This window comes from Osmerus mordax, chromosome 16 (genome assembly GCF_038355195.1).
Source record: "Osmerus mordax isolate fOsmMor3 chromosome 16, fOsmMor3.pri, whole genome shotgun sequence".
NCBI lineage: Eukaryota > Metazoa > Chordata > Actinopteri > Osmeriformes > Osmeridae > Osmerus > Osmerus mordax.
This window is the reverse complement of record NC_090065.1, coordinates 2,448,878-2,466,387: the sequence shown is the minus strand read 5'-3', so window position 1 is coordinate 2,466,387 and position 17,510 is coordinate 2,448,878. Positions and strand designations below refer to the sequence as shown.

Sequence of the window (17,510 nt, the reverse complement as noted above, 5' to 3'; positions counted from 1 at the left end):
TTGGTCAAGTGTAGTATTGTGTGGTGGGTTTGGGTGAAGCCCTTCTCTTCAAACTCTAAAAACGCCCCTGCGTCACACCGCACACGCGCACACACACATCACTCATAGCGCAGGGCGAGGGTTCACCATCATATCGGTGTGCCCCCCCCCCCCCCCCACACACACACACAACACACACACACAATTTTTTTTTATGTAGATAAAATACACAACTCTAAAATGAGGCAGAAAGGAGAGAGAACGGAGTGATTACTGCACATAAATGCAGGTTTACTTTATTTTCATTAGAACACATTAGAATAAAACAGAATAGAAACTAAAAATAAGATAAGAATTCTTCACATTTTTGCCTGGAGTCGTTTCTGCCAAATAATAAATTGAACAGAGAGAGAAAGTGACATCCATCATTATCATTATCTAAACATATCAACTTAAAAAAAAAAAAACACCTACAAGTTCTCATTGTTTTATAAATAGGCACGCGCACAGCCGCGCACCACAAACAAGCTCCGCAAGGATGCAGCGATCTGAGCGGCGCGTGAGCAAGCCAGATGTCGGGGTTATGGCGCGAGTAGCCGCCAATCTGTCCCCGCTCCTCATTAACGACATAAACGTCGCTTTCTACACCCTCACACAAAGAGTTTGGACTAGCACTGGATTAGCACTATGCCAACTGTCGAACAAAAGTGTATTTTTTTGTTTTGTACAAAATAAAAACTGTTGTTTGTTTTGTCTATTTTTCACAAAACTTCAAACATTTCGTAGCACCTATTTCAAGGTTGCGCACAGTTTCGAGTTGAACATCAATTGATTTCTCAAGTTTATCTTACAGATTAATTTCATAGTATTGACAAAATCATGCCAAATGAAAACCTGAATAACTTCAATAATGTTCATCAATGTCCCTTCTTAAATCTGGTTAAATTCCCTCTTGTGATCCAATTCATCTTAAACTGCATTTAAGACAAAGCTTATCTTTTCGAAATTCAAACTCTTGGGGGATAGAAGCCACACAAACTGATATATTTACAGGATGAGCATCAGTTTATAAAAGAAGGGTGGTGCACTGTACAATCTGTAAGGCAGTTGAGTAGCAGAGAGGGAGAGAGGGAGAGAGAGATAGGAGAGAGTCCATATGTTCAATTGAAAAAGATTATCTGTGATTTTGGTTCACCTTTTAGCTCAGTATGGGATATAAACAGGGGCCCCTTAAGTGCTAAATTAACATCTGGGATTTGACCATTATGTGTTAGCTTGTGTTGTCAACCACCCTGTGTTGTGAGGCTGGCTAATTCTGCTCATAATCATCATCAAACTCCAACGGAACCTTCAGCATGTTGGCTTTGTGACATCACATTTGTAAAGTGATTCTGGGGAACGTGATAAATATTTGTGGTTGTCTTGGAACTATCTGCACGAAGATGGCGAACTAGCTGTGCTGACTAGACCCTAGTTGTAGTAGCAGGGTGGTGTGTGTGTGTGTTGGTGGTCAGCTCCTTGGTCCAGTTAACACAAAGAGTAGACAACGATTTGACCAGTTGAGGTTGTGTTCAAGTTTGGGGTTGAGGTCGAGCTGTGGTCTGGTTCACGCCGGAGCCTCTCAGGAGGTGTGGTTGTGGTCACTGGAGCCGGACTCCAATTCCAATCAGGTCAGGAATAGCGGTTTGTCTCTCTGGTGAGTTCTGGAAGGAAAAGCAACAAAGCACATTCTAGAACTTGCCGTCATGTCTGTGTTCTAGAACCCACCCCTTTAGAACTCCACTCAAACTCTCTCTAGAGCACTGAGTTTGGTAACACAAATTTCCATTTTCTAAATCTAAATCTAAACCTGCCTAGTCCAATATTAGGGATAATCTGGTTAATCCAGACTAGCGTATTCCCAGCGTACCCGTTACCGGAGAACTCGTTCCAGTCCAGCTGCTGTCCCGGGCCGCTGCGGCCGTACTCCATGGAAGGGGACATGCCCTGACCTCCAGAGGATGACATGTTGATCATGTTCTGGAACTCTGTCTGCAGAGGGAACCCCTGGGGGGGAGAGGGGGGGGGGGGGAGGTTAGACTGCAACCAACACATCCAGTCAGATCTGTTTGTGACTGTCAGGGGGGGGGGGGGGAGGAGGGGGGGGGGGGTTGTAATGATGGGAGCCACATTTTAAATGATGATGGTTTTCCTAGAAGTGTTTGTGTCTACGAGCCAGAAAATTAGCAGAGAGAGGAGAGATGGATAGAAAGTGAGGGGAGAGGAGAGATGGATTAAAAAGTGAGGGGAGAGGAAGAAGAGACGGACACGAGAGAATCATAATCAGGCAGACGAGAGAGAGAAAGAGATAGTTGCCCCGAGAGACAGAGGAGGAAGTACGAAAGACAGTGAGAGAGAGAGAGAGGGGGGGGAGAAAGAGAAATAGAAACAGAGATGGAAAGAGACCAAAACAGAAAGAGAGAGAGAGAGAGGGGAGGGGGTAGAGAGAGATAGGAGAGAGAGGGAGAGACAGAATGAGAGAGAGAGGTAGAGAGGGGAGGGGGTAGAGAGAGATAGGAGAGAGAGGGAGAGACAGAATGAGAGAGAGAGGGAGAGAGAGAGGTAGAGAGGGGAGGGGGTAGAGAGAGATAGGAGAGAGAGAGGTAGAGAGGGGAGGGGGTAGAGAGAGATAGGAGAGAGAGGGAGAGACAGAATGAGAGAGAGAGGTAGAGAGGGGAGACTGAAAGGGAAGTTAATCTGGGTGCTGTGTGTGAGTCTCTCTGTGAAAGCTTGGGGACAGCAGGTGGCTGAGTTCTCTCTCCCCCTTCTCCGACTCTTACCTATTCAACTATTGTTCCTCAAATTCTTCTCCTTCACCCCCTCACAAAGACCCCATCTGCCCCTTTTGTATCTCTCTCTCTCTCTCCCCCATCCCCCCCTCCCCCGTGCCCCTCACTCCCTCCTCTCCTTCTTCAGGGAAAAGTTGGAGCACTGTTTTTTTCTTCTTCTGTTTTTTTTTGTTGTGTTTTGTTTGCAGCCTCCTAGAAATATGCAAAATGGAAAGCGGGGGGATTATTTCCCCCTCCGGGATTTAAAACTCTGTAAAAGGGTCCGTGAACGTGCGGTTTTAGTGGCGCCCTGAAACCGCAGTCAAACTATTCTCTTCTCTACGCGCCGACATCACCCTTCAGACAGACAGTGCGAAGATTAAAACTCATCTAGAATTGGACTTCAGACAAATTCATATTCTATTCCCTGTGGAACTAACTCAAGAGGAACCTCAACCACCACCCCCACCAAACCTCCTCTCACACACACACACACACACACACACACACACACACACACACACACACACACACACACACACACACACACACACACACACACACACACACACACACACACACACACACACACTCCCCACCCTCCCCCTCTCCTAAAACTTGGTGGAGTGACCCTCAGCAGCAGTTCATCTGGCCTGCTGAGACCAGATAAAGAGAGAAGAGACCGTTTCCTTTTCAGGCAATAACAAGGTTCCCCACAACGTCGCATGAATACGTGATGCGTTCAACAGCCAGAGGATCTCTGGGATATGGAGCCAACTGCTACCTGGACCCAGGTACTGGCTGTCACTGCCCCCCAGCAGGCAATACAGGTTTGCCCCTCTACCATCCTACCCCCTACTAAACTGCCCCTCTACTAACCTGCCCCTGTATTCTGCCCTTCTATCATTCCACCCCTCTACTAACTGGCCCGCCTCTCTACCAGGGAACTGCACGATTGATGATTATAGAAGAGAGGGGACATAACACTGTCTCCCTGGAGACCCTTCCCCCCTGTCATTTCCTCTGTGTGTGTGTGTGTGTGTGTGTGCATGTTGCGGCTGTTTGTCTACACCACTGATGAATTCATCAATCTCAATTCAGCTCTCCAAGTCTCCATAAATCACATCCTCACCCTCATACATTTGTTTATTACCCAGAGAAAATGGGAAATATCTGACTGTGTGTGTGTGTGTGTGTATGTGTGTGGGGAAGAGAGAGAGAGAAAGAGAGGGTGTGTGTGGAGTAGAAGACCCATAGATGGTATCTTTAGGTATGGTGTGAGAGTGTGTACGTGTGTATAAACCTTTGTGGGTGGGTGTGAGTGTGCAGCAAGTAACTCACCTGTCCCATAGAAGGAGAGTGCAGGGAGAGGCTATGTCCACTGAGCTGCTGCTGATGGTGCAGACCTAGGTGAGCGTGACTGTGGAGGGGAGGGCTAATCTGGAGTGGAGGGGGTGAGGCGGCAGACATGTTGCCCAGAGAAAGCCCTCCTGAGTGGGGTCCACTGGGCCGGGGAGCCACCCCCCTGGAGAGGCCAAGGTGGGGGCTGAGGCCGGCCTGGTGGTGCTGGGGATGGGGGGTGGTGCTGGGGGTGGGAGGGATGGTGGTAGGGGTGGCTCATGTAGAGGCCTGGGTGGGAGTGGGGGTGGGAGTGGGGGTGCTGGTGCGGAGCAGGCTGTCCTGCACCGTGGTAGACGGGGGGTTTCGACCCCAGCATGGAGGGGGACTGGGACATCTTCACCTCCCCTGGCTCGCTGTAACTCTGCTGGGGGAGGAAGGAGGGAAGGACAGGGAGCAGGGGGGGAGGGGGGGAGGACAGGGAGCAGGGGAGCAGGGGGGAAGGACAGGGAGCAGGGGGGGAGGGGGGGAGGACAGGGAGCAGGGGGGGAGGGGGGGAGGACAGGGAGCAGGGGGGGAGGGGGGAAGGGCAGGGGGGGGAGGGGGGGGAGGACAGGGAGCAGGGGGGGAGGGGGGGGAGGACAGGGATCAGGGGAGCAGGGGGGGAGGACAGGGAGCAGGGGGGGAGGGGGGAAGGACAGGGAGCAGGAGGGGAGGGGGGAAGGACAGGGAGCAGGAGGGGAGGACAGGGAGCAGGGGGGGAGGGGAGACAAAATATAAAGAAGACAACGTAAGTCAAGTATCTCTGGGTGATGTTGGGGTCTCTAAGGGAGGGTGGTGTTGAGTGCGTACTCTAAGGGAGGGTGGTGTTTAGTGCGTACTGTAAGGGAGGGTGGTGTTGAGTGCGTACTCTAAGGGAGGGTGGTGTTGAGTGCGTACTCTAAGGGAGGGTGGTGTTGAGTGCGTACTCTAAGGGAGGGTGGTGTTGAGGGCGTACTCTAAGGGAGGGTGGTGTTGAGGGCGTACTCTAAGGGAGGGTGGTGTTGAGGGCGTACTCTAAGGGAGGGTGGTGTTGAGTGCGTACTCTACAGGAGGGTGGTGTTGAGGGCGTACTCTACAGGAGGGTGGTGTTGAGGGCGTACTCTAAGGAAGGGTGGTGTTGAGTGCGTACTCTAAGGGAGGGTGGTGTTGAGTGCGTACTCTAAGGGAGGGTGGTGTTGAGGGCGTACTCTAAGGGAGGGTGGTGTTGAGGGCGTACCTGGGAGACCAGGCTGGCTCTGTAAGCTGCCAGCTGCTTCAGGTATTCCTTTTTGGCTGTCTCTGTTTTCTTCTTGTATTCCTGTGATGGTCAAACAAGTCGAGTTAAACTCCAAGTCAAGTAAATTAAATCTCCGACCTGTGAGTGTGTGATGGCCTGTTTGCGTTATGCACACACACACCTGCGTGTCTGCACACACACACACCTGCGTGTCTGCACACACACACACACACACACCTGCGTGTCTGCACACACACAGACACACCTGCTTGTCTGCACACACACACCTGCGTGTCTGCACACACACACACACACACCTGCTTGTCTGCACACACACACACACACACCTGCTTGTCTGCACACACACACACGCACACCTGCGTGTCTGCACACACACACACCTGTTTCTGTTCCTCTCCCAGCCCATCCCACATGGACGCCACGATCTTGGACACCTCCCCGAAGGTGGCGTTGGGGTTCTGGCCCTTAATGGCCGCCTGTGTGTCTCTGAAGAACAGGGCGTACGCCGACACGGGCTTCTGGGGCTCGTTGGGATCCTTCTTCTTCTTCTTCTTGGGGGTTTTGGGTTTGGGCTTGGGGGCCTCCACCACTGGTCTCTTCTCAGCCTGCTGGAGGACCAGAGAAGAAGACAGGGTGAGATGCTGGAGAGAGAGGGGAGAGGTGGAGAGGAATCACAGGAGGGAGGAAGAGAGGTACAGAAGAGAAAATGAAAGAAGAGCAAGATAAGAGAGAGAAAGTGTGTGTGTGTGTGAGAGAGGAAGTGTGTGTGTGAGATAGAAACTGTCAGATAGAGAGAGGGAAGGAGGAAGCCATCTTCCTCACTACCACAGAAAAGCATGCAGTTGAATCCTATTTTAGTAACTTTATTGTTCAGTGTAGACAAACACTGCAGAATGTGCAGCACACATCAGAGCTGTTGACCACATTAGACTTGATGCTGGCCTGAATAAAACATAACTTGTACCATATAGGTACAGTAGCATCAAATATTAACACCGTTCTGACTCTACAGGCGTGGGAGTGAGCAGTTACAGCCTATCGTGTGTATATAGCCATGGTTCAGCTATATAGCAATGGTTCAGCTATATAGCCATCGTTCAGCTATACAGCCATGGTTAAGCTATACAGCCATGGTTCAGCTATATAGCAATGGGGTAGATATATAGCCTTTGGTGCAGCTATGTAGCATGTGGTTTAACACTGGAAGTGGAAGTCTGTTCCATAGAGACTTACTGTAAGTCGCTCTGGATAAGAGCGTCTGATAAATGACTAAATGTAAATGTAGAGAGAGAGAGAGAGTGTGTGTGTGTGTGTGTGTGTGTGTGATAGTTAAAGACACATAGTGTGTGTGTGCGTGACAGACACAGAGACAGTGTGTGAGAGAGAGACAGAAACAGCCTGTGAGAGGAACCTCATCCCCTCACCTTTACTGACTCGTCGTTATCATCCTCGTGCACAGAGCTGGAGGGAGAGGGTGTGGCCGACTTGCTTCCTGGAGGAGAGGGGGAATTGTGGGCGTTCCCACTCAGTCCCAGCTGTGATTGGTTTATGGTGGTCAGCTGACTCTGCTGCCCCATACCTGATTGGTTCCTGGGTCTCAGGGCCTCCATTGACTGCTGGCTGCTGGTGTACCTGGAGTTTACCATCTGCTGCATCTGTTCATGAAAACAATATTCAAATAAGTCTCAGTATTAGAAGAAACATAATCTACCCATGAATTATTTGACTAACTCCTCCCTACCCTCTCACACTCTCATTCAAAGCCCAACAGATGTTTGGAGATGAGAAAGAGGTTATACCTAACAGTGAGTGTTTAGTTTTCATTCAGCTGAATATCTGTCTTGGTTTAGTTGGTTACCATCTAGTAATTTACTAGACTAATCTAGACAGGTATAATCTCAGACACGTTCAATCCCAGGCGATAGGTATATATACCAGGTGACGGGTATATCTCAGGTCAGGTCCAGTAGTTTCCCTGGACGCCCAGATAGTGGGTCTGATTGATCCTCTCCCCAGGGGGACACCTCACCCCGCCTCACCTGGCCAGGTCACCTGACACCTGGCCAGGTCACCTGACACCGCGTGGCCCGACAGGTGCCTCTAGTGACCCCCCCTCACGCCTCCTATTGTCCTCACCCCCAACACAAACACACACAGACCACAAACACACACACACAGACCACAAACACACACACCCTCCCCCCACCCCGACAGGTGAGGCATCACCTGGGCGGGAGAACAGACAAGCTGCTTTAGAATCTGGTCTGCTGTGACCGCCCACCACACACACACACACACACACACACACACACACACACACACACACACACACACACACACACACACACTGAGAGACGCCAGCTAACACATAATTAACCCTTCAAACACCAGTTAACCCTGCACCTGTGTGACCCTAATGTAGTACCTTGTCAACCCTAATCTTAATCTCCTCATTAAGATTATTTAATTAATACAATTAATGAATTACAATTCATTAATGTCAGTTAAATAACAAGATGAGGAAAGCTTTACTGGAACAGGTTTGAAGATGGCTGACCAGTCCTTTAGCTCGGCCAGCTAACTAAGGGGCATATTAAACCTCAGATCTGCTAACCGGCTAACCTCCGCTAACCGCGGTAACCACGGAGAACAGATCCCGCCCCTAGCAGCAGACGTGGTGGTTTGTAAGTTTCCGTAGCTTTGGCTTGGTGACTCACTGGGTCAGAACAGCACCCCCACATTTCAACCACCTCCGAGACACCCTGGAACGTTCACACGGGCGTGGTCGGGGAAACGGAACTTGCCGGAAACTGAGTGGAAACGCTCAGAAACGCTTCTCTCACGTCAGCCCCTTTCTGAAGGAAAAGATGACACTGTTGATTTAATTCTGCTCGGCTATTAGCCTGTGTAGGTTCTGCAGTGTCTGTGGTAGAAACCCTGGCTGGGAGACACACAGTGGGGCACTGACAGTGTGGCAGGCCTGGTGTCCTTCTGGCAGTTAGTCAGATAGCTTAGTAAGAAAAACAACCAATAAAATATAGAAACAGTCTCTCTCTCTCATTCTCTCCCTCCCTCTCTTTCATTCTCTCCCTCTCTCTCTCCCTCTACCCCCCCCCCTCTCCCTCTCTCTCTCTCTCTCTGTTTCTCTTCATCTTTATTTCTTTCATTCTCTAACCTCTCTCTCTCTCTCTCTCTCTCTCTCTCTCTCTCTCTCTCTCTCTCTCTCTCTCTCTCTCTCTCTCTCTCTCTCTCTCTCTCTCTCTCTCTCTCTCTCTCTGTATCTCACTCTCTTCCTCTCGTTCTTTCTCTCACTCTCTTTTCTCTCACCGCGGCAACCAGATCTTGGCCCAGGCCCGGTTGCCTGGCAACCATAATTCATAGCCACTCTGAGAGGTTGTGGGATGAGAACAGAATGGCCTTTGTCAGTCTGGGGAAAGTGGGATATCTCTCCAGCTCTCTCTCCTTTGGCTTCAAACAACCGTGGTCTGAGAGCAACCTTAGTTAAGCCTTAATCCTAAAATAGGTATAACACAGAGAGAGTGAGAGAGAGAGGGGGTGGGGGGAGAGAGGGATTGAGAGAGGGAGAGGGAGAGAGAGATAGAGAGAGAGAAAGATAGAGGGAGAGAGAGAGGGAGGGATAGATAGATGGATAGATTGAGAGAGGGAAAGAGAGGGAGAGTGGGAGAAAGACAGAGAGAGAACGAGAGTCAGAGAGAAAGAAAGCGATAGAAATAAATATATATATATATAGAGAGAAGAGAGAATCTTAACCCTAACCAATCCCAAATGAGTATTATGGGATCCAGACACAGGCCGTGTGTGGTGGCAAGTCTTTAAAGGAATCGGCGCAGTTGCTGTTCTACAGGGTCTGGGTGAGAGAAAAAAATGACATTCAAACAGCAGTGGCTGTTCTCGATGGAAACACAAGTCCCAGGGAAAATTATTGATGAAAATATGCAGCGTCAGAAAGCCAGGGTGCTGTTGACACCTAATACAGTGGTGGTTCATCTGCTCTCACAGAGGAAGACGGACAGAGAGAGATGGGGGGAGAGAGAGAGAGAGGTGAGAGAGAGAGATGGATAGAGAGAGAAGTGAGAAGTTTCAGTATGACTAGAACAGGAGAAATCTCTCTGTCTGAGACACTGGTTAACCACTATTAGTCACAATACACACAAACACACAAACCAGAACACAGACCCCCCCTAATCTCAGAATCCTGTTCTCGCTGCTCGGCAAAATCTAAAGTTTAAGTTTCATTTCTGTGCTATTGGAACAGCGAGAAGCCCACCACCCACATAGAATATCATAATGTCAATGTCAGGTTTCAGACCAAGGTTCTCGGTTTGCTGTGAAATCTCCCAGCGGGGGAATAAACGTACTCAACCCACTGAGTAAGCCCCAGGTCATCGCCCTGACTAGCTGTGGAGAGACTCGAGCTCACACTCACCACAGACAGGGTGCTGGACATCATGCCGCCATCTTGGCTCAGCAGGCCGCCATCTTGGCTCATCATGCTGGAGCCGGTGACTCCGGGCAGGTCCATTCCCTGCAGGTGGAAGGGGTGCATGCCGCTCTGGGAGACGGGGGAGGCCAGCGGGTGGTATGTCCCAGACTCAGACTCTGGTAGGTGGGGGTGCAGCATGTGTTCGGGGATAGTGGGGGGAGTGATGGGGGGGATGTTGAAGTCCTCATCTCCCAAGCCAGGGTAGGACTAAGGGGGGATAGAAGAGAGAGAGAGAGAGAGTGGGGGGGGGCACCAACAGGGGAAGAGAGATAAGAAGAGACAGTGAGAACGGAAAAATTAATTTTAATATTCGTTTTTTTACGTTATAACGTATGAGCATAAGAACTGGCCAACATTATCCTGAACATCAACCCTCCAGAATAAGCAGCTGAATGTGCCCTCTCTCTTCAGATCTAATCAAACACTCAAGCTCCTTACCTTTCTCTTTCTCTCTCTCTCTCTCTCTCTCTCTCTCTCTCTCTCTCTCTCTCTCTCTCTCTCTCTCTCTATCTCTATCTTTCTCTTTCCTTTTGGCTTTTACTCTCAGTCCCTCTGTTTCCCTCTTTTTCTGTCTCTCCCTTACTCTCTCTTTCAGGAGTGTTCTACTGCACTGTATCTCCATCAGACCAAAGCAGTAGAACACATTGTGAGTAACAGCTACCTCATTAGACTGAACACCATTCCCTGGCCCTGAGCACTGGCTCTGATCTCTCCCATATGAACAATAACTATTCATTACTATTTATACAAAGCTATACATCATTAGATTATTCACACTCATGCAAAATTCATCCCCTCTATATCAAATACATGTAAGCTCATCTTACTTGTAAACAGGAATGAGTGAGTGAATCTGATCGTGTTGGTAAATTATTCACAGGTTGAAATGAGGAGGGTTGGAGGAAGGTAGAGAAACGTATGTAAATGTTCAAAGCCTCTCATTAAACTGGAACAAAAGAGTTCTTTTATGGAGGCTGACAGCCAGTTCCACTTGGTTGTTCAGGATGATCTGTCGTCTAACTTCTTCTCCTTCTCTCTCCCTCCCTCTCTCTCTCAATCACTCTCTTTCACTCTCTCCATCTCTCTCTTTCACTCTCTCCATATCTCTTTCACTCTCCATCTCTTTCACTCTCTCCATCTCTCTCTTTCACTGTCTCTCCATATCTCTTTCACTCTCTCCATCTCCCTCTTTCACTCACTCTCTTCCTCTCTCTTTCTCTCCCTCTCTATTTCACTGTCTCTCCCTCTCTCTCCTTCCCGCTCTCTAATTCCCTTTCTCCCTCTCTTTCCCTCTCTCTCACACCCTCTCTCGTTTTACCTCTACCCATTCATCTCCCCTTCTCTCTCCCTACACCTCTCTTTCTATCTATCTCTCTCTTTATCGCTGCCTCTCTCTCCCAAATCCCCCTGCTCCCTCTGTTTATTCACAGATAAATATGGAGAAGACAGTGAGATGAAAGCCAGTACAAATCTGAGTTTAATCATGAATTATTCTGTAAACACTTCTGCACCCTGCATACATTCTGTCCCAATCAGCAGTAAATAGGGGGTAAGGTCGCACACACACACACACACACACACAAACTCTGGTACCATACACACACACATAAACACGTACATACAGCTCTGTAATACTAGTAGTTTCAAATGAGGTAGAAACATTTAATTGGCCACATGAACCACTAAGTTTACACCGAAGGAGACAAACAAACAAATCACATCCTGCTAAGATGCAACTTCAAATCAAGCATCTTGATCATATTTTCTCCACCAGAAGGGACTTTTCCTTTTGTTTCCTCCTCCTCCTCTTCCTCCTTTCCTACTTCCTTTTCCTCCTCCTCCTCTTCATCCTCCCAGATTTCCATTACCACTAATTTACCACTTTTATTTGCCGAAAACAAAATGAAGCTGACAGAAAGCCAAGTAAAGGCAATTAGGTACAGGATCAGTTCCAAGTCTCTCTCTCTCTCTCTCTCTCTCTCTCTCTCTCTCTCTCTCTCTCTCTCTCTCTTTCTCTTTCTTTCTCTCTCTCTCTCTCCAGGAATACCAGCCCAACTGTTCTTATAAAAGAGAGCCATAATCGTTGTAATGAGCTTCCTCCATCTCCACTCTCTAAAAGCCAACGTTTTTCACACATTAGCATATTTGATTGTGTTTTCTTGAGCAGATGTCTCTGTTGGTTGGAGGGAGGGTGTTGGCACAATCCAGACTGTAAAGGTTTGAGTTGAGGAACGCTTGTTCTGTCAGGAGCTAAACAAAAACAAACAACTGGGAAAGGTCTGTTGATAGGCAAGTATAGTATACTCTGTAGTATACTAGTATACAGCAGAATACTATACTCTGTAGTATACTAGTATACAGCAAAATAGTATACATACATAGAATGTATGCAGGGTGCAGAAGTGTTACAGGGTATACAACAGAATAGTATAATCTGTAGTATACTGCAGTATAGTATACTTCTGTTTAGTATACATCATCACAAGATACTCCAGTATAGTGTACTCTGGTACTGTATAGCACAGTATACTCCACTATAAACACTTCAGTTTGAATCTTCTCTAAATGCAGTGAAGATTTTCAGTTTTTTTATTAAAACAATTTACAAGGAAAAAAGTGAACAATGCTGTTTATCTGACATCTTATGGGAAATTCAAGGTTGTCTGAATGTTTCATTTGAGACTGTATGGAAATGAACCAATGAGAATTACATAACATCAACAAATATGACAGTTACGTAACTGCTACTTCCTGTACAAAGCTCTAAGAAAAGAAACTAAAGAAAAGGACGAAGAAAGGAAGAACAAGAGATTGATCATTCTCTCCTTTCATGTCTCGGCTGTTTTATCACTCTATTGTTTCTACTCTCTTTTCTATTGTCCTCCCTTCATCCGACCACAACCCCCTCCTCTCTGTTCTGTCAGCATAGCAACGACAGTTACTGAGACTACAGATTCAAAACTGTGTTTGATTGTGTCTGCCGTGGTCCGAATGTGCAATCTATTTGCACTACTATTTGTTTCATGAAGTTCCTTGTGGAAAATAAAGAGATTCTGTTGAATTCACACACCTGTGGTCACGTCTCCCAGCAACCCTCAGATCAACATCCTATGTAACCAGAGAGACAAGGTTGGGTTGTTGATGTTTTAAAAACAGACGCTTCAGTTTGAAACCAAATGACAGTTAATTTACCCAACGCCCTCCACCAGTCAAACAAGATTCAAAATAACATTCGAAATTCAAATGAGGAAAAAAATCATATAATAAAAAATGTAAAAAAATCATTTCAATTTCAATTCACTCCCATCATGCCAACACAGCATGAATAATGCTGTCAGATGTAATATGTGAAAGGGTGGGGGACTGGCGGGGCGGGAGAGTGGGCGGGGATAGGGGAACACCCTCCCACCACGGCCTGCACAAGCTTCTCCACTGCCTACTCGGAATCTCTATGATTAATAATTTTGTCTAAAATCCGGGTTTCGTTTCTTCAGAAATCTTCCTCTCGTCAGTCCTTCTCTCAGCCCGACCCCGCCCCCGCCAACCCGGGTACTCGCCCAACTGACGACTTCCCCACAACAGTTTGGTTCGTTTTCAAGCAGTAATCCGTTCATAAAGTGTTTCAAACACGAGAGAATAAATTGTATTTTAAACGCAATACTAAAACAGGTGAGCTATGAGGGTGCCTGTCTGTTGTTCAGATCAACATCGTAAACATGAGAACTATGGAGTTAAAGAAACACTGGTTCATATGTTAATGTTAATTGATGACATGGTTTTCTACAGTTTCCGACAATAGGAATGACCTGATTCCAAAGGAAAGTGTGTATGTGTGTGCGCATCTGTGTCTTTGAGTGAGTCTGTGTGTGTATGTGCATGTGTTGTGTGACAGTGTATCACTATCTTTGTGTCCGTGTGTGTGTCTGTGTATGCATTCGTATGTTCGTATGTCTGTGTGTTTACGCATCCGTGTGTGTGTGTGTTTACCCAGTGGAGCCTGTGGCCGTCATGGTGAGAAGGGGGGCCGTCTCTTCTCCAGGAGGTGGGGCCTGTCTGCTTGGCGCTCTGCTGGGTTTGGTGGGGGCTGGGCGGCACACGGAACTGCCCATGGGGGAGACGAGAGGTCAGGGGTTAGCACAAGGTCAAGGGTCACAGGAGGGCAGAGGGACAAAGACACATAGCGACCCCATGGAGCCGGCATCGACGACCATCAGAGTTATCATACCTCTGAGGAAAATGGAAAAATCCCAGCGTATTTACAGTTATATAGTAAGATAATGTATATATACAGTACTGTTTAGTTGTTTTAACTCTCACTTCTTCAGTACAAATTGTATATGTATATACTGACTGTATATGAACATACATTATGTTTTTCACAAACTTGTGGAGGGTTAGGGTTATCATGCTGTCAGCAAAGCATAGAAGGAGGGGCCTTCATACGGAGAAGATACTAACATATTCTGAAATTACTGTAACCGTTTTAAAGATTCAGTATATATGCGTTAAATATGTTCTCAATGTTGTACAGTTAAATATTGTATATACGTGTGCATACACACACATGCACACAAACTCTAACTTTTCAGAGGGAAGTGACAGGGAACCGTAGATAATATAAACATACACCGTGTATATAATACCTTCCATTTACTTCCAACTGAACAAGCAGGAGTGAGAGCCACTCAGAAAGGCTGGGACAACACACACTAGCAGAGCATCCATCATATCCATAGATGCTGCACATGCAATATAAACCACATGAAAGGAAATATGTACTGCAGACAAGCCATCGACCACAGGCAGCTATTCTGCAGTGTAGAAACATTTCCCATACGGCCCTGACTATCCTCGCTATACCATGCATCTGAATTAATAATACATAACCTGAATATAATTTATTCATGCTGCCTCCTTCCTACCAAGAGGTCCCTACGGGTTAACTATGTTCACATCTGGGTTCGTACATATATATATATATATATATATACAGAGAGAGAATCATTAGATAGAATACGTAACTATATATAATCCCTCAATGCTAAACCTGAAACTGATTGTGAAACGTTAGCTTAAGTATTCTTATACCAAACCTCCAGATCCACCATTTATAAATGACTAATGTATATTTGTAACATTTGGAAACACTTTATTTTAATAAAAAGACGTGTCTGTGTTCAAATATTTAAACGTCTGTGATTGCAAATCATCAAAGACAATGAAGTGGTCCTCATGACCACTAAGGCAATGGCAAGTATGCTAACACATGACTAATATTCCCACCAACTGACACACAAGCTGATTTTGGTGGAATGAATATGAGGTTAGAAGTGAGTTTCTAATATGAACACCTTACCTAAGAGTACATGGTAGACAAGAGAGGCTTTGGAAGGGACTTTAAAAAAATCTATATTCTGCAGGGTGTGATTGGCTGTGAAGGTGTTATTCGCTCTGAATCTACATGTTCTGTTATTGTTATGTGTCACCACGGAAACTGCAGGCTGTCCTTTCCAGTCCCCTGAACCTATATTCTCTCTGCAACCACAAACTGAGTTTTGTTTTCTAGCGAAATTGTGATATCATCCACGGTCTCAAAATGCCCTTCCGTTTCATAATGTTGGAACACACAACTAGATATAATGACTTAGATTACTTAATACTAACCACTTATTTGCTTAGGTTTACCTAACTTAAACCTCAAACTGCCATTCCAGATTCAACGACATGATGAGTGTTTGTGAACCGTTAGACATATATATTCCCTAGACTGATTAGAGCAACATTTGTAAATATATAGTCCTTGTCCTCAAGAAATTAAGTGATTATGGAGTGTATTATTGAAAAATGACTCAACAGTCATTTAACTCAATGAACACATAATCTGTCCCACTGGGTATCAGACAGAACAGAATTGACGGATTAATTAATGCATCACCCCTTTTCATTAATCCATGAGAAAACATACCTAATTACAATGAATGGCGAAATCCCACAGACAGGAGAGTTTGTTAAGAGCCTTTCTCACAAACCTGGTCTGCGCCTGCTAGCCGCGCCTGCTAGCCGCGCCTGCTAGCCGCGCCTGCTAGCCGCGCCTGCTAGCCGCGCCTGCTAGCCGCGCCTGCTAGCCGCGCCTGCTAGCCGCGCCTGCTAGCCGCGCCTGCTAGCCGCGCCTGCTAGCCGCGCCTGCTAGCCGCGGTGTGTGCGGAGAGAGTTCCAGACTAGAACGCTATCGAAGCTTCCCAAATCTCGGAAGTTACCATAACGATAGCGCTCCACGGACACCGCGTGCCTCGGCGGTATCGCTCAGGTCCGCTTCCTAAACGTGTGGCTTGGTGCAATGTGCACCTGTGAAAAGACTCTCGTTGGTTATGGATCAGGAAACGGCATTGTCCCTTGTCTCAGAGACGCGGCCGGCTGTTGCGAGAGCTGTGTAATGGCGTTGTAATTGGCCGGCGGTGTAGCGTGTAAGGAGATAGCAGGAGCTCTTCCTGTGGTGACGGAGTTTATAGAGGAACACACACACGCTCGTTAATATTGCATGATGTTGCAGGCCTCACACTGTTCCACACACACCTCCTAGCAGACTGCCATTAGATCCCTGGTGCGCCCGACACACAACCTGCTGTTGCACATGTATCACACACACACACATGCCATACACCCCCCCACCCCCCCACACACCCACACAACATCATACACACCCACCCACCCACCCACACACACACACACACATCATACACATGCACCATATCAACACACAGTCGCACACTCACATGCACCATACACATACACACTTCACACACAGACACCCCCCCCCCCCCCCCCCCCCCTTTCACACAAACACACACACACAGCATGGAAGTCCAGCCATTTGGAGTTTGTTAAGGCTGGGCTCAAACAGGAGGTAGACATTCTGCTGCCGTGTCATAATGGACTAAGTGTGAGTATCACCAGTGGCTGTACTGTGAGATGCGATTGGTTAAAATACGATCGATTACTACTGGACAACACATCACAGGGCCCCACACAAACCCACCTGATTGGCTGGCATGAAGTCTAGGCCCGCCTCCGGCATACCCAGGTACATGGTCTCACTGTCGTACTGTAAACACAGAAGAAGAGATGACTTTATTAAAGGTGTCACACACGCAAACACATACAAGCATGCAACAACAGACAAATAAACACACAGACACATGCACTCACAGGAAATGTATCTCACACACTCACACACAGAAAGTCTGAAACATTTCCACTTCTTTACATGAAAAACAAATGAGCAGGTCATAGAGAGAGAGACACAGAGAGAAAGGTGGAGTGAGCGAGCGAGCAGAGAGAGAGAGAGGGAGGGACGGAGAGAGAGAAGGAGGGAGGATGAGGATGGGTGTCTTCTCATGCCTATTGTTTCCCCCCAGTGGGCTGGGTCTCTTTGAAGCCCTTGTCTCCTCCTTATCGACTCAACATGGCAGCCGTTAGAGGCAATTAGCACTGAGGTAATTACAAGTCACAGAGGCGAAACAGGAATCGCAGGCTTTCATCTGCGCTGGAATGATCAATCAAGATGACCCAGTCACACACACACGGACACACACACACACAGAGG

At 47.3% G+C, this 17,510-nt stretch overlaps 1 protein-coding gene across 1 annotated transcript in view; it reads right to left on the bottom strand.

The window, feature by feature from the left end:
- Positions 1-240: 240 nt before the first annotated feature.
- Positions 241-17,510, bottom strand: part of tox (thymocyte selection-associated high mobility group box) — a 43,252-nt gene continuing 25,982 nt past the window's right edge. Inside the window, 10 exon segments of the mRNA XM_067252893.1 lie at positions 241-1,682; positions 1,889-2,025; positions 4,128-4,365; positions 4,367-4,551; positions 5,383-5,463; positions 5,784-6,011; positions 6,828-7,058; positions 9,851-10,114; positions 13,895-14,008; positions 16,944-17,009. Coding sequence (XP_067108994.1) covers positions 1,646-1,682; positions 1,889-2,025; positions 4,128-4,365; positions 4,367-4,551; positions 5,383-5,463; positions 5,784-6,011; positions 6,828-7,058; positions 9,851-10,114; positions 13,895-14,008; positions 16,944-17,009 — 1,581 coding nt within the window. The 3' untranslated portion in view covers positions 241-1,645.